Consider the following 19052-nt stretch of genomic DNA (forward strand, 5'->3'; position numbering starts at 1 on the left):
GTCCTTCAAAAAATCACGATGGTTTTTTTTTTAAACAAAAAACATTCGATTAGACCTTTATTAGGAAACATCAACAATAAAAGATTGATAAATAAAATTGATTGAATAAAAAACGATATTGAATTTTTAGAAAGAAAATTTTATTGTTTGATAAATAAAACTAATTGAATAAAAAGAGATTTTGAATTTTAAGAGGTAAATTTTATTATTTGACAAATAAAACTAATTGAATAAAAAGAGATTTTGAATTTTAAGAGGTAAATTTTATTATTTGACAAATAAAACTAATTGAATAAAAAGAGATTTTGAATTTTAAGAGGTAAATTTTATTGTTTGATGAATAAAACTGATTGAATAAAAAGAGATTTTGAATTTTAAAAGGTAAATTTTATTATTTGATAAATAAAACTAATTGAATAAAAAGAGATTTTGAATTTTAAAAAGTAAATGTTGTTGTTTGATAAATAAAACATTGAATAAAAGACGATTTTGAGTTTTAGGAAAAAAAAAAAAAAATTATTGTTCTGCACTCAGTCTTAATTCAATTATTACAAAATATTTAAGAAATCCTTACATAATATATGTAACGATTGAATCACTGTAATAATTTAAAGCTCAATGAAATTGCTACTATTAGATACATGCAGCTAAGAAAGCAAAAGAGAGTATGCATTATTTTTGCAATTTCCATCAATCGTTCATAGGAGCTTTTTATCGCAAACATGACATACGTGGCTATTTGAGAGTTAAGTACAGTTGGATCTCAGTTACCTGACATGCAAGGGTATTGTAGTTCATGTCGCACAAGACAACATGGTGGGTAAAAAAGAAAAAGAGGGAACACTTTTTACATAAAATATTCTATGTCATCCATCAGTCTTAATATTTGTCACGATAAACTGCATTTCAAGATAAAAAAGACGTTGTATAATCAATCAACAAACGAGTGAAGCAGGATTAAAGTAAATTTATAAAATTCCTTTTTTTAAATTAGTAATTGCAATCCGTTTTATGTAGATGTTTTATAATTGGTATGTCACGTCATCTCAAGAAAAACGTTACGCCTGTACTCCAGGTTTTCTCTAATTGTTCAACGTATTACGAGACTACTACAAGACCATTTAGACTAACATTTTGATGTCATAGACTTCATTTAGCTGTTTTCCAAGCTCTTCCATGATGAAATAACTATTATACACTTTTTATTGTCATAATAAAACAATCGTATATAAAAGTAAAGTAAATGAAATTCCAACAGATTTAAAAAAATCAATGAGAGATTGACAAAACGACATTTCATTATAATAATGATCTAATTAACTTGGAGTATCCAGCAATATTACCAGCTAGGTCGCCTAACCCTGATATTTTACACATACTGAAATAAACATCCATCTAACAGCAGGGAAAATTAAATAGTACATTTTTCAATTCATGATCAATTCCGAATTAAGTTAAATTTATTCAGTTAAACTGGAATGCAGGACAACGAGACTAATTGTGCATCCATTTTGGGAAATTCTCCAATGCATGCAGGCATTTTGTTTCTGCCGATGTGTTTGGTAAATAACCCCTCTTTTCCTTCATTTGTTGCATGTTACTTTCTCGTACATGAAGTACAGAGAAAGTATTGTAATCGTCAAAAAATTCGAACTTGAGATCCAGACGAATCTTCTAGATTTGGACGAGGTCGAAAAACGCATTTTTGGTATTATGTCTCTCTGTGACAAAGATAACTCAAAAACACTTTGAGATAGACGGATGAAATTTGGCATAATGACTCTACACCAAATTTGCAGATTTCTATGAAATTATGAGCTAAACCTATTCATAAGAAGTCTGTCTGTCCTACTGTTCGAATATAATTTAGCACGATAACTATAAAAAGAAGAGAGATAATTGGGATAAAATTCCGTACACAGATTTCACATGTATATTGTGAACACCAATCAAATTTTGAGCCAAATATAGCAAGGGGTTGACCGTCTGCATTTTCAGAAATATGCAAACGTGATAGCTCAAAAATGAAAAGACTTAATTATATCAAATTTGGTATCCGATTTTGTGACTATAATTTTAGTTTCAATCAGTTGGAAAAAACGCGTCTAAAACAGAAATTCGATTTTTGAATACTATTAACCGCCCTATTAACCGCTTACGAGGGATTAATCACAAAAAACTCGATAAATATGACACGACAGATTCGGTAAAAATGTTCAATTCACGCCAAAAGTTAATATTTGTTAATTATTGTACGTTCTCTACCTTGACCAAGGTCAACTTTTTGCGGAGGTGGAGGATAACACCTTTATGAAAGAGTATGCGAGAAAGATTCAGGAAGACCCCTCCCACTGATTTTTCAAGACAATTTTGGCTGCCCTCTTAAATGCCTCTCCCAGTGGGCTGCGGTGGCCTAGTGGTAGGGTCTCAGCTTTGGAACAGGGAGGTTTTCAGGTTCGTGACCCAATTCCACCGAAGAATCGTCGTGTAAGGGGGTCTGTTGCACGTTAAATCCGTCATGACCAAACGTCCTCCCACTGGCGTGGTGTGGTGTGGAGAGGGGGGTGCCAGTTCAGGTGTCGTCCTCATCATCTGACCGCGGTTCAAAATTACGAGGTCCGTCTCAAAATGGCCCTCGTGTTGCTTTAAACGGGACGTTAATATAACTAAACTAAACTTAAAAACTAAATGCCTCTCCCCCACACATATGTATTCTATTTCCCAAAGCTGAAATTTTGTCAAGGAAGGGATAGTGAGAATAATAAAGATCTTTCTCCAAGGTTGCAGGGGGGGGGAGTGAATCAAAATGCTTGGCAGTACCCACTGAGACACACTAAATCGGCTATCAGAAATATTGGAGCAAAAAGATTCTCAATAATAAAAGGGGCAGTTTAAAACGCAACATAGCCCATTTGGAAGGAGTCAGAAATCGCTTTTTCTTGCTCTTGTATGACATTTTAATTGCTTTTACGCGAGATAAGTGAAATATTTCAAAAAGGTACTTGACAATGTGTTAAAACATAAATATAGGCAAACATTTCCCATACCTCTATTGTACGCAGAAGACTATATATTATGTCGCTAATGTATTTCCATATCAAATTCCATCATCACTAAAATGAAATGCAGCAGCAACTATCATTATTTTTGAGACATAAGTATCTTATTGCATTAAAGATAACAGCCTTTACGACTTACAGTTTATATGATTTAGTTTGTGACTTAAGTTTTATCGAGGACTATCATTAGTTCTAGTTAAGACATGTATTTGATCCAGATGTATGAAGCTGATAATTATTAAATTAAAATTATATTTAAGAAAGTTACATCTTCCCAACATGCATGGGGGATAAGATCGGCCAACGATTGCTTTCAGTTTAAAACCAGAAAACATGAAAATTCGAAAGAAAGTGGTAAATTATTTTTAAAAGTGCGACGAAGCTTCGAATCCTTGACACTCTACCACAGTTTATAAGCGTAGACAAAATTTTAAAGAAATAACACCCTAAACATGACCATGACATTAGAAGAACATTTCATTACGCAAATAAATGGAGCACGATGTTTAGAATGGAAAAGACATCGACATGGAAAATTTTAAATATTTTATCAGAGTTTTTATCAAAATTTTTATCATATTTTCATATCAGCACATATCCATAAGATGGACATGTACTGATATGGAAAGGAGGACATATATTAAGAAGGGATTACTTTAACTAAAGCAAAGATTATTTCTATGAAAAATTGTGAAACAACCGATGGCAACAAACACAAGATGATAACTTAGCGATTGGTTGATATAAATGTATTCCACTTATCTATATTTTAATATTAATACATATCAAAAAGAAAAATTCAATCCTACTGAGCGAAACTAATCCTACTGAACGACAGATACAGTTTTATCAGCTAACCAATAAGAATGGGATGAATAAGAAACTGGGAGTTATTAGAAATATGGCAGATGCCTATAACATGATTTAATGAGAATTGGAAAAACATCGAGTTATCAAATAGGCCAAGTTTTCAAGGTAATGATTAGATTAATAAGTATTGATAATAACACATTGCTAATAATATACTATATACATATGATTTCTTCGATGCGCTTAAATAGAAATACATACAAACTAAGAAAATACGCAGCTTTTATTTCAGGGGAGGGGGTTCGATTAAAATATATTGTAAATATAAAGAATATGTAACGTGATTTCTTCAAACAGGAAGATTTTAGCTGAGTGAATTTCCATAGTGATTATTCACAGGCGAATTTGAATACTTATGTAGGACTTAATGATCTGCCAATTAATACTAATAACCGAGTAAATGTCTTGCAATTAACAATTTTTTTTTTTTAGTACTCAGTCATTTTGAAGAAAAATAATATAATGCATAACTGCATACTGAGAGAAACTTAATTATCAATACTCTCACGGGAATGTAATGTAAGCAACAGCGAAATATATTGCCAGATGTAGGAGATATTAGATGCCAGAAGTTATTCCTCAAAAGGAATTTAAGCACCGCAAAATGGAATACAATAAATTCAAAGAAAACAAGACGAATTTCAAAGTAATAATGAGTCCGGCGAAGGAGTGTTTCAGAAAGTATTCATTCGTTTTATGCGATAATTCTACTTCTCTACAATATATATTTAAAATTCTTTCGTCAATATTCGGAGAAAACATTTCTCAAAAATTTAAAATACGAAGACTCTCCATTTATGAACTTACTTCCATCTAATGAAATTTTCAACAGAGCGTTGACTTGGAATGACCTTTACATTTTATTTATACTCCATATTAAGAAATTTAATTTTTATATAAAAGGAGTAACTAACAGTTGAAGGAGATAAAATCTAATTTTTTCCATGTTGATGAGGATACTGCGATTTCTGAATGCTCGAAGTAGCAACCATGATATATTGCAAAACATTACGAAATGCAATGAAAACACTACATTGAATAATGAAAAGGTTACGAAAAAATCTTCATAAGAAGAAATGCTAACATAATTATATTATATATATATATATATATATATATATGAGGATCACAGCTTCTAAATAATGATACATTTGTTGTGTTTCAATCATTACAAAAGTGTTTTTTTTTTAAATGAAAGACGTATTTTTTGCAATAATTTTTTTTTCTTTACACAACAGGATAAGATTTATATTCAATAAAAAAGATAGACAAGTTTCAGGATTTTTTACCCCCATTGACTTCTTATTTTTATAAACTTACAAATTTTCAGTTAATAAATTTCTTTCTAGTAAAGTTTTTTAGTGAAACGATGGGACGTCGTTAAATAAAAACTCGACAGTAACTCATTAACATTAGTTATCAGAGTTTCAACAATCCATGCGTCTTAATGGCTAGCAGTCAGCCATCAATGAAATTTGCAGATAAAGGATGATATCTCATTTCCCTGAAAATTATGATCTAGTCACGAAATAAAAATAAAAACTATCCAGCAGATTTTTTAGTAATTTTTCCTTATGAAAAAATTATATCTCATAAAACAGTGTAAGAATCTTAAACATTTCAAAATAAAACCATTTTTATTTATTTTAATGATTTAGTGTCATTTCACAATTAAAGAGAGTAGTCTGGCCGACTCTTTCTTGCATACTCTCTAATAAAATTGTTTACGACCACCCCTCCCCACATAAAACACAGGATCTTAAGCAAGACTGAACACCACGAGTACTCAGATTTTTATTTTCACACATGAGAGTTGTGTTCTACAGGATACAGTAAAGAAAACCGGGATTTATTAACTTTATTGACGAACAATCTCTATATAAAACGCTTATGTGGGAGCAAAATCAAGTCGCATTTGCTAATCTTCATTTGGCAACAACTCGCAGGTTCGCATTGTTTGCTTGCGGCATGTCTATGAAGTCAACGCTATTTTCTTGGAGTTACGAAAATAATCATTGGACAATACGAAAAGTGAGTTTAAGTTGAGAAGTTTCAATTATCGAAATCGTCGAAAACGAGAAGTGAATGCACTTGAAAGAAGTTAATGCATCTGTCGGTCTTTAACGTGAGAAAATTGAGTTATCGTATGTTAACGCGATAAATCATCCATAAGAATCCTGTCAGAACGAATTAAAAAGAGATGTAAAGTGATTTTGTATTACACACCAAATTACATTGATTGAAGTTATTGGGTTTTTGAGTTATCGCGTTAATATACGATAACTCAATTTTCTCATGTTAAAGACCGACAGATTGCCAACCTCTTGACAGATCCAAGTTAAAATTTAATACAGATCTATACTTTAGATGCTAAATGTATGCAACAAATTTTATCCATTTAGCTTATTTCTTTTGACAGTTATTGTGTTATCTTGCATTCAAACAGCCGGACTTCCTGTGAATGATTTTCATTCAAAATTTGCAAATTTTATGAAATTTCAACCAAATTTCCTCTGTCAACATCAAATTTCATTCTTTAAATTTCTTACAAATTTCATCCTTTAAATTTCTTACAAATTTCATCCTTTAAATTTCTTACAAATTTCATCCTTTAAATTTCTTACAAATTTCATCCGTCTATTTCAAAGCGTTTTCGAGCGATCATCTTGACAGAAACAGACATAATTCTAAAGATGTGTATTTTTCGGCTCGGGGAGATCTGAAACGAGATTGGTCAAAATCTCATTCGAGTTTTTTGACGGTTCAATACTTTCTCTTATTATACTTCATATAGGAGAAAGTAAAAATGGAACTAGATAAAACGAACATAACAACAACCGAATGCTCGTTTTCTCCTCCTCCCCTTCTTTTTTCGAATTAATTGATATGTCAGTGGCGAAGCCAAAGTAAATAACACCCAGGTCATGTTTTTCTCCTATCTCGTCATATTATAGATGATTCAAAAACTTAATAAAAACATATATTAATCCTGCCGGCGCCCCTTAAGACTGGCGCCTGGAGTATTGACACCCCTCCACACTACGACACTGTTTGGCACAAACTCGATTACAATGACAGATTGTTTTGTCTCGTAACGTACACGTAGAATTTTTTTTTTTAAACGAAAATATTACCGTCTTCCAATTAGTAATAGGATTAGCACTATTAAAACATTTTCAGTTCAGGCAGTAAATTTTATTTTAAGCCATTCTGCGAAAATAGAATTCTTTGGTTTTTAAATTAATCAATAGAAACTCGTTCCACAAACATTGCGTAAAATTATATATTCCAGTACGATATACTTTAAGCAACTATTAAACGTACCATCATTACAAAAAGAATCGGAAATAGCACAGGAAAATGCAATATATTAGAGTTAGTCAGTAGTTTTTGATACTCTCAATATTACCAAATGCATTTCTCCTTCACTAGGAGAAATGCACTTAAAAATCTCTTCAAAAACAAATATATTCAATATATTAAATAATTTTCCTATTAATAAGAGAACTGTCTAAGACAATTTGATGAAAAAGTGAAATAAACTAACATTACCGAATCCTTCAACGTCACAATGGCAATGGCGCCTTTTCACCGCCATTTTACGAATGGAGAGGTTTGTTTTGAAAAAATTCAAGAATAAAGTTAACTTTTTTTCTATTTTTTTTGTCATTCGGAAATGGCACACGAGAATTTAACTATACGATTTATAAATTCCTCATCAGTTAACTAGTTTATTTTAAAAATTTACATACCATTTGGTTCAATTATATTTAAGAAAACGGAGAAAATGGAATTTAAAGATAAACAGAATATGTTATAGTTTAACTTAGATAATTTGATATTCGACCAGTGTTTTGATAAGAAAGGTCATATGCCCTTACTGTTGTTATCCACAAAGAAAAGTTAGGCTACCATTTGATGCTATTGCAAACAGAATAGAATCCTTATCTTACATTTATTTATCATTACAAATAAATTCAGCAAATTACAACAATTGTGCACGCTGAATGATGTAATTCTCAAATTTTGCTTTGATTATATAAAAAAATATGCTAATATTTCATATTTAGAATCATCATAATTGAGCTTTAGGTAAAAAGTTATAAACAGTACATTTTATGTTATTCTTTAACTTCGATTGAGAACTCATTACAATATTACTATGTAATCCACAGATCTATTTGTGAACAGGCGAGTAGGATTTGATGTAAAGACAATTTTTCAAAATCTAAGATTTCAATTGATTCCACGTACGATTTAAAATAAACTAAAGAAAATGGTAGTCATTAAAAAATTTTGTAAAGAAATTGGTTGAAGTAAACAAGTAAATAAAAACATGAATATAAAGTTCATGGTTTTCATCTTGCAGCTTGCGAATGATGGATTATTTATTAATAGTTTTCTAATACAAGTATTTTAATACATAAAAATGTACTAGCCTAGTTTCTGGGTGCATAAAATATGCCGACATTTCTAAATGAATTAATCTTAGATCAAGAGTCAAACTGACTCAGTGTTCCCATTTGACGCTTTCTTTTCAGGTTTTATGATAGTAGCTCACAAAGTTTGTGAAATACAAATGTTACATAATAAATTTCCAAGAACCAAGAATTCATTTAAGAATCATTCTTGTTGGAAGAAGTTGGCCATAATTCCAGACAGAAGGATCGATCGACAAAGTGTGCTATCATTGTCTCTCTTGTTGGAAAGAAATAACGAACACCCAAACATTTTAAAAAATGATATTCTTCGAAACATGCGCCAAACGTAAATATCTAGTTCACGAGAAATAACGGCAGCCTAGTTTCTATTCAATAGTTCACTTCGTTTTTGCTTGCATTCAAAGCAGGAGGGGGGGGGGGAGTCACGACAGATAGGAGGCTGAAAAGTTGTTGGTTTAGTCGCTAGCTCTGGCTAAGCCTATTTACCGATGATGGATCATATTTCTGTATGAGGGGTAAGCGTATATCAGCCCGAGCTCTACCACAGGACGGGATTATTATTTGCGATTAATTTATACTTTTTTTAATTATTACGGTTCGCAAATATCACGAAATCGTAAATGTTCTATATAAATGAGCATAAAAATTCTTTAAAAAATGAAGCTAGTTCCTTTTAAATAATATTATTTATCTATATGCATATAAGATATTATATATTATATTGATATTACAACGGTAAACTGCAGATTTTAAAACAATATAAAAATTAAATACTTTCAAATAATTCAAAAAATAATTACCTGATTTTCGTCGTGAATACTGGTTTTGGTTTTCTGAAAGAAAAAAAATCAAACATTAAAAATAACGAATGAAACACATCAATCAGTTAAAAGTACACAAAAGTAAAATGAAAATTTTTTAAATACAAATATTCCGTTACTATTCTAGTTAAAATTTCTTAAGTTAATATTCTGATAACCTATTATCATAAAATTGAATGCCCGTTAGTTTCAACCTTATGCAATTCCATACCCCAAGACAGAATCGAACAAAATTTAGCACACACACGTTCTTTAGTATCTTGAAGGATTAATCGCCAATTAAAAAATTACTACGGCTCCCTAAAAAAAGTGAATTGGGAGTCGAATGATCTTACGTTTTATCGGAATAACTTTGAAGTATTTCACCCGAAAAAAAAATTTACAGGAAGTTCTAATTTTTTTTTAAAAAAAAAAGCTTTTCAATGACATAAAAATTATTTTTGTACGATTATTTTTCAAATTTTAAACATTTTTTCGAAATTTTTGGGCAATGATGGATGCTATTCAAATTGGGGTTGAGTGTTCAAATTATCTTAAGGAGTTAAACTAAAAGAATTCCAAAACGGCACAATGTAGAAAATATATATGTATTTTTTGTTATATGTATATATAGGAAACGGAATGTGTAATAACCGCATGCCAGCGATTAATCGTTAAAAAATCACTTAACATGTTATGCTTAATGCAACTAACGATTAATTGTCAAAAATGCCATGTCATTCTATTGAGCATGCTTGCCAATGGCATGCCATTAATATGCAAGTACCTATAAAATAAATGCAGGCGGGCCCACGTGTACAGCGACTAGCTCTCAATAAATATAAATAAAACATGCTTGCATGCATTAACTCTTTTGAAGATAAAATAATGATATAAAAATATTGCTTTCAAAACACATTTTTTTTCTTTTTTTCTTTCTTTTTTTACTCGCAATAATCTATTGCTTGTCCACTAGATATAGAATGAGATTTGTATTTCATGAAATAAATTTATTTCAATAATATGAGTTTATTTAAGGCTACTGTGTTTCGAAATTTATTAAAACAAAAGTACAGAGGCTCGAAAATATTATTTTAAACATACTAGAATTTACTACCTTTCGATTTGATATCTTTTTTCGGAATAGTGACACAGTAACAACTAAAGTGGAAAGTATTGGTGAAAATATGAGATGTATATTTAAATACAATTAAATACACAGGTTAAAAATGTTGTTTTTTTCTTTGATTAAATAGGAAACCTCAGGAAAGCAAATGACAAGTCAAAAAAAGTTGCCCGATAGCGTAAATGAAATGCAAAACCAATTATGTTTGAGTAGCAAGTGACAAACTGGGTGAGAGAGCTACAGTTTATTATAACTGTTCAGTAGTGTGCATAGGCATTCGAGACAGCCTAAACAAATTGACAGAATGGAGCATGAACAAGATCAGATCATCCAGTAGTTTTTGTGGAATCATCTGCCATTCTTGCTTCAGGGCAATTCCTATTTCAATAATCGAACAACAGTTTTCCTTACTTTTAATTTTTCTTTTGATAAAACAAGAAATCATTTTTCATCGCTTCAATATTCATTTTGAAACACCCGCTAAATTTCGTGAAACGTATCATTTTGATTCTAGCGCGTTCAAAAGGTTTCAATATAATGAACATAATTTAGCTTTAAACTTCCATATTTTATATTTAATGTTATGAAATTGTTTTTAAGTTGCTCTTCTGTATAGTTCTTTTTTTACAGATCTAAGATGAATAAACATGTGTAATGCCATCTAGTGGCCGCTCGTAGGTTTTATTTTACTTTATAGATAATCACTTGAATTGTCCGACTATTTATTTTTATTTATTTTTTGTTAGTATCAATTTAACAAAAACAAATATTTAATAAAAAATAAAACCAAGGTGTTCTTTAACAAAAGATATATTTGGAAAATGAAATAAGGCAGATAATTTTATATGAAAATAAAGATTTCACAATAGTTATTAGTACATAAAAGCAAAAAAAAAAAAAACATCCATAATCTCAATAAAAAGGTTTAAATTTTTTTAATTAAATTTATATACACTTTATATATATATACTAAAAAAACACTTCCACTAACAAGCTAAAAAGTAAAGATTTCTTCATTCTAATTATTTTCGACTTTGATTTTTAATTCATTATTATAAATATTACGAAATCATGAAATCAATTTTTCAAAATTCACTATCAAAGAATGTCATTTATATAAAATCAAAACATAAATCAATTGATTAAATGATTATCAAATTCCGAAAGAATTAAAGTAGCATGATGTCTTCGTAATTTATTGGTATACAAAATTCCATCTTCATAAATATGAAACAAGTCACGTTAAACAACAATTTATATAGAAATTGAAATACGAGTTTATATAATTCGAACTCTTTTTTTTTCCTTCATTAAAACTACATTTTAGAAAAGTATTACGAATATTATGTAGGGAAACTGGATTTTAGTTTAAAGTTGTACGTTGTATGTGTTCAACAACCAATTCCTCCCTTATTACGATAGGAAATATGCCCCTTTTCTGTCCCTTTATCTGCTAACCAGATTTTCCTGCCAAAAGCCATTAAGTCGAGTAAACCTATAAAACGTGCGCACCAGCTACTGTACACTAGAGACACGTAATCTAATTTAAGTTGTCATCGTGTCTATCTGCGGGAAATGACGTCACGAAACATCATCCATTTGGATTAGCCTCCGAGTGAAACCTCTGCCATATAATACAAATGCTCTTATGTTGTGAAAATTATTCGACATTTAATGTTTTGTCATCAGCTATTCCCTTCAATCTTATTGCTCTGATTAATCAAAATCTCTCACTTTTTTCTCCTAGTCTCACCAAGATGGCAGCATATTGTCCATAGGATCTAATTTACTACCTATTAAATTTAACAACGGCAGCTAATAAACTGGAAGCGAAAATTTCACACGTACTTTAAATATTACCTTAAAGTAATGGTAAAATGAACATTTGAATAAATATTCTTTATTTACAATTTAATTTTGAGCAAGGACATTTTAAAAGTAAATCGGAATTAGTTTATCAGCTTTATTTTTCTTTACAAAAGAAGGGGGGAAAAAACATCGTTGCCAAGCTAAAACTGCAGAACAACAGATACTAAATTTTCACTAACTTTTGGTTTCAGAGCCGGATTAAGTTTTGTATACGTCCTGAAGAATGAATGGATATTGAAATTAAAACGATCAGATCCGACCCCAGACGAATTTTGTAAGAAATCGAAGAACTCTGTTGTGCTCGAAACTAAATTTGTAAATCCTGTCTGCTATAATCATCCAAAAAATGGTTTACGACTTTGTCTTCTAAGACTTTTTACAATTTGGGCACTGACATCAGAAGTCCAAAGAGAAACTTCACATCCCTAATGTGCTAAATAATTAACAGGAATTATTAACAGTAACTTTAAAATGAAATTGCCCCCCAGAAATTTACAAATAAAAATCATTAAGTTTACCGAACCAATTATTCTGTTGAAGACCAAACTCCACCATCTTCCAAGGAGGCAAGGCACAATAGAATCAATATTCCAAATGCGGCCCTCCGAAAATAAATGAGGCTGCCATCAAACCGTCGCGGTCTCTTTGGAAAGTGAGGAGGGACATTTACAGTATGAAGACACTTATAGATTCCTCTAAATTTTGAAAATGCTTGCGATCTTTTAGTAAATAGAGGACATTTATTTTATGAAAATGCTTATAAAAACAACTCAATTCATAGAATGCTATATTAAAGTTTACTTTAAATTTTCAACGTTATTTGCATAAGGATTTCCTGGATAAAAATAAATAAACCACCATTTAATAAGCAGAAATTCCCGCCGTGACTGCACAAGACTAAAATCAATAAATGTTTAAAAAACAATTAATTAAACGAGCAGTTATGGATAATTAATTACCCAGAACATTTTTTATAAAAATAATTCTATCATTCAATCGGATTACCAGGAATCGGGCAGGTATCAACTCTCATCACAAAATCTTAATAAGCTCCCTAATCAAAAAAAAAAAAAAAAAAAAAAAAAACTTTTGTATCTTGCATAGTAAAAAAAAAAAAAAAACTTTTGTATCTTGCATAGTAAAAAAAAAAAAAAAACTAAAAAAAAACGGTGTTTTTTTTTTATTTATTCAGTTTCCCTCACGTCCCTGCAAAAACGGCGAATTCCTCAAACTTCTTTATTGTCAAGCAATGTATTAAAAAAAAAAAAAAAAAAAAAACACGGCGAGCGTGCATGTTTTTTTTGTTGGATTTTTTTTGCCGGTGTAATTCGGAGATAATGCAGCAGCTCTGTAAAAGCCGTGAAGAATTAAGAGCACCTCGGGACAGATTTTTTCTTTTTCTTTCGAAATTTAGATTAGTCTCTTAATTTTAACTTCAGTGAAAATTCACAGATGTCGCTTGAATCGATTTCCTCGAAACAAAGTTATACACCAAGACAAATTTTGCATCTACATAAATAAAGGTAAAATGTCTATGAATGCAAATCGGTTCGGAATGGTTTATTTATCCTTTTTATTAGTTCTCAGTTAATTTCAATTTAAAGGAAACTTTCAAAAATATTTCGATGCTTTCTCTTAAAATGATCTTAGAAAAAAATTATCACACGAACTTTTTTTTTTTTCATTTTTTGCATTATCAGAAAATTTAGAAAATTATTTTCAAAGAAACATCAAGATGATTGCCAAAATTTTATTTCGAGTTCTTATTGGTAACAATGCTTCCTACTCTTACATACAATTTAGATCATTTTCATTACTTCATCAATTTTTATAGCTTTCTTTCCCATTGTTATAAGAAAGGAAAGCTTCATTTTAAATAAAATCTTTCCTTGATTTAAATGCAGTTATATTTCAAATTCGCAGCAGTCTCAATTACAGTACGCATGCATGTATAACAGCTACAGTTCGTTTCAAAAACTAGACTTTTCAAATGAATTTACTTTTAGCGCATATTTGTTTCCTTTTTGCCTTCGTTCTTTTTCGATCGCACGTAGATGGCATATATTATTGCTTTTATTACATAATATATATATTCCCAGTACAGGCTCTTTTTTTGCATAAGCTATTCAATATTTCCATCGTAAATGTCTTCATTTTGTTAATATCCATGTGATATTGTCACGCATCTAGTTTTAAAACTAAAATATTTCAAAAAGTGGCAACAGATAAACGATTTTAAGTTTGTTTTCAAGTATAAGTTCTTATTTTAGTTATAATAAACGTAAATTTAGTGTTTTGCTTTTGTAAATTTTTAAACGACGAAAAGATACGATGCCTGATGAAAGCTGATCCTTTCCTTTACAATAAATAGTTTATTTGAGTTTCTCCTTTAAGGCTGCATCTACCGATTTTCACAAGCCTCCTGCTTTTCAAGGATAGATGTAGGTATTTCCTAGACATTCTGTAGGCAGTGTTTTACACGTTTCTCAAACAATGCTTAGAAATTTAAAGTAGCTATTTTGGCAAAGCAGCGCATTAAATTTTAATTCAGGTTTCTCTGCTCGAATTCCACACTCAACGATACAATTATAGACTTTCTTCAAATGACAAAATAAGGCAATATTAATGATAATGGTCTATCAGAGGCAGGGGCTACTGAGTGAATTAAGTATTAGAATAATAGGACGTTTATCCATCAAACGAAACTGGCACTTGGGCGTCGGATTTTCACTCATCGTAATAAAATTGAATTACACAATAAATTTAGCCATAACTATAAATTTATTATTACGGATGTTAATTATTGATGCTTAAAATACAATTAAACGAATACTACTTAAAACTGCTTTTCCTTTTTGCACAATTTTAATGTTTCATTGATTCAGGAACAATATATCTTACATGAAACTTTTGCATTTGGCTATGTATGTGAATATGTATGTATGATCTGTTCAAGGAAAGTAAGGTTAACCAATTCGGCATTACTGCCTATGAATGAGTTATTTCCCTTCTCCCGTTTGCGGTAATCGGTTAAGCACGTAGGGATAATTATGAATTACAGTCATATGACCAAAATATGTTCTAAAAGGTAACCCTCTCTCTTAACACCAAAACCTCGAAAATGTAAGCATAACCTTTAAAAAAAAATACTCATCAAATATTAGAAAATAGATCGGCTCCCATCACTTATTTTTAGAAATAAGTTATAATAATAGTAAAATATTTTTTTACATGAAATTCATAAGATATAGAGCAGTAGGAGATGCATAAAAGAAAACTAAATAACTAAAAAAAAATTGCCATATTTTACTTTTGTTATAAAAATTATATTTAAACTTACGAATATTCTAATTTGAACCATATATTAATTCTTTAATAAATCAATGTAATTGAAATAAACTATATACAGTGGTAATTATTTCTTTACTTCAATCTGATATTGGCAAATATCTCGGATTTTGAAGAGCAAAATCTCTTAGCAGATCGTAAGTATTATGAAATACGCAAGTTTCTTTCGATTTGCTGATGCAACGAAATTGTTTTGAAAGAATATTACTAGTTTATAATTTTCGGAGTTATTGTGAATGGATGTTTTGAGTTCGTATTTTCTTTGTCTTATGGTGGCATCTGCGAGAAATAAATCCTCGATAATTATAATTTACACTGATCAAGGATTGAGAGGACAGAATTTGCCAGATAAACATCTCGTTTTAAAAATTTAATATATATAAACTAAGATTGACAGGAAATTATCTTAAAAGCAATTGAGACGAATTGATGATCATATCGTTACGATAAAACAGGTTACATTTAAAGCACTGAAATTTACCAAACGAGCACCAACTTCGTTTCAAAACTTTCTTTTTACTATATTACAGGAATTTTAAATTTAATCAATTACCTTAGCACTGATGTTAAGCATGTTAATAAATGTGATTGATATCAGTAACATCGAGAAATTTTTTTAATGAAAAAATGTAAACTATAAATGTTTTGAATTAATTAGGAAGTGTTCATTTACGTTTGCCTTTAATACCTCTTCCGCACTTAATTATAGATGAAGTTATTAAGCTTACACAACAATAAAAGGAAAATAAAGTTTATGTTATTTAAAAATTCAGGTTTTTCTAGTAATATTTTACCAATACGTTTATCTTTTCATCATTTATAAATATCTTATCTCTCCGCAAACAACAGACAACTGAACATTAAATTAATTGAACTCTTTTCAAACTTAATCTAAAAATAAAATTAAAAATCGACACCAATTAAGTAATCAAAATTATGCAATATTTTGAAAGCAGAATAATAAAAACGATAAAATCTGAAACATTAAATGAATAAAATCTGAAACATTAAATGAATAAAATCTGAAACATTAAATTAAACGTTTCTTCTAACAATCCAGTCAAAACAGTCTAGGGTTACAAAAATAGTTTCAAAAAAAAAAAAAAAAAAAGCAAAGGATGAGCATTTATGAGAAATATATATTCTGATTATATTTTAAAATATTGGCTAGCAATTAAATAATTAGCTACATTATAAACTTTATGAAATTAAAGAATAAAGAGGAAAAAAATAAGTCGATACACGACGAAATCATTTCAGAAAGCTTAAAAAGCTCCGCTATGCAATCTGCAAACTTTTAAAATTTAAACTTCCCATAATTAAAATAGGAGGCAAGGAAATGATAAACTGATATCAATTAATAGACAAAATCGCAATTAACTAATTACAAAACTTATTAAGAAAAATAAAATCAAGTAGAAAGAGAAATAAAGTACAGATTTCATTGCTATTTATTTTACTCAGTGAATATCTTTTTACAATTAATTAATTTCATTGAAAGAATTAAGAATTTTATAGCTTATGTGTAAACTGTAATAATTTTTAAGAAATTGCTAATTAGATTAAGTAAGCATAATTAGGGAGATAGAAAAATAAAATTATGTTTTATGCAAGAAAGTGCCAGCTGTTTTAGAAAGTTTTCGTAAGGATTAAATTATAAGCTTTTTAAAGGTAAACAATTCTGTTGATATTTAATTGCTTCAATAGTAAGAATTTTAAAGTAATTTTCTGCAACATGAAAAAATATTTGAATTAAAGCTAACTTTTTGTTGGCCTAATGAAGGAACATTATATTATTTGATTTAAAAAATGCATAGTTCACCCACTTAAAAATCTTATTTATTTATGAAATTTTAATACATATATATTAACAATTTAGTAAAGAAAAAAGTGCATTTTAATAAGTTTCCTATGGGAGTCACAGTATCCCTCATCTTCCTCAAAACATGCATTAACAACTCATATTTTCAGGTTAGGAAATAGTTAGCTAAAAGAAATCAGCAAGTCTCATACAATATGTTAGATTTTGACACTGAATTTAAAAAAATAATAATAACAAGATTTGAAAAATTGACACTTTTCCGAATGATGTAACAATTATGGCAATTTTCAATAACATGTCACGACAGCTACATCTAAATTTTAAATGCATGATATATAATATTCTCAAAATAGATAGCTAATACTTAGGGAAGGGACTTCATTTTCTAAAGCAATTATTACACTCCCTCGTATCATTAAATTTAAGCCAAAATAAACCATGTTTTTGTAATAGTTTATCATTCATTAAAAAAATAAAAATGTTCACTATGCCCACAGTCAATAATTAAGAAATAAAATGTTTCTGGTTTAAAGTTCATTTCTGATTCATATTCTGGTTTAAAGTAATTAAACATATAATTAGTTTTGTAACTAATTCTCACCTTTATAAGAAATTTAAATTAGAGGGGCAATGCAGATGCAAAAAACAAATCAGTACAAGGCCCAACAAAAATAGATTTAAAAAAAAAAAGGTTTTTATACGTTGCAAGATATAATAAAGAATTAAAAATACATCTATGTGCAAATAAGCAAATTACTACTGAACTAGGTCTATATATAATAGGAAAAGAAAATGAAGGCACGATGTTTTGTCTTGAAAGTTAAGTATAGAAAAAAATAAGGTACTGTATGTTTCATGATGCCCTACTGTAAGGTGACCATTTTTTTTAACCTGAAACCAGGACAACATGAATTTTGACCAGTCACGCCCAAATCTTATAAATTTTTATCAAAAATTCACCCAACGGCCAACTAAGTAACTAAGTAAATTAAAAAAACTTTTAGATATCAAAAAATGTTGCATTTATTTAAACACAAGAAATGTGAAAACTAAAATATGATTTTACAATATAAAAATAAAACATAATAAACATAAAATAACATGATAAGCCATACCTAATATAATAACATAATAAAACATAAGGAGTTATTTAATTTTGTTTGTTTTTTTATATTTTTCTGAGGAATGAATTGCTTATAACAAATTTTTGTTTTCCTGTATATTTTCATAGAATTCCATACAGGTTGCATTTAAATTATTTTTGACTATCAACAAGGATTGCGACACCTGACGATATCACATGGAATTATCAGGGTTGCCAGTTCTAATTTTATTATTTTTATTTTATTACTTCTTTTGTTTTAATGTTTTCCAATCTAAAACCAGTACTTTTCGTGTACTGGTTTTGTTTAATGACTAACCAGGACTTATGCCCTGAAAACCAGTACTGTACTGGTAAAATCAGTACGAATGGTCACCTTACCCTACTGCCAAAAATAACTGGGTTTAACAATTTACACGGCAATTAATATGCTAAGAAGACAAGAAATAATTTAAAACCTTTCTTTACTTTTTAAATTCAGTGATAAAATTGTGTCATATCTTTACTAATATAATAATGTAAGAAATAGAACCTTTAACTATTAACCATATAACAAACAGTTATATGTAAAAACTTTGCTTTCAATGAAGGAATTCAGAAAAATTTAGACTATC

The 19052-nt window shown here is 29.4% G+C and overlaps 1 protein-coding gene across 1 annotated transcript in view; it reads right to left on the reverse strand.

The window, feature by feature from the left end:
• The window catches only part of LOC129958266 (cAMP-dependent protein kinase type II regulatory subunit-like), a 43247-nt gene that overhangs the window by 20755 nt on the left and 3440 nt on the right, over nt 1-19052 (reverse strand). The window contains exon 2 of the mRNA XM_056070596.1: nt 9172-9204. Coding sequence (XP_055926571.1) covers nt 9172-9204 — 33 coding nt within the window. The remainder of the gene's footprint in view (nt 1-9171; nt 9205-19052) is intronic.

This window comes from Argiope bruennichi, chromosome X1, assembly GCF_947563725.1.
Source record: "Argiope bruennichi chromosome X1, qqArgBrue1.1, whole genome shotgun sequence".
In the NCBI taxonomy this organism is placed as follows: Eukaryota; Metazoa; Arthropoda; class Arachnida; order Araneae; family Araneidae; genus Argiope; species Argiope bruennichi.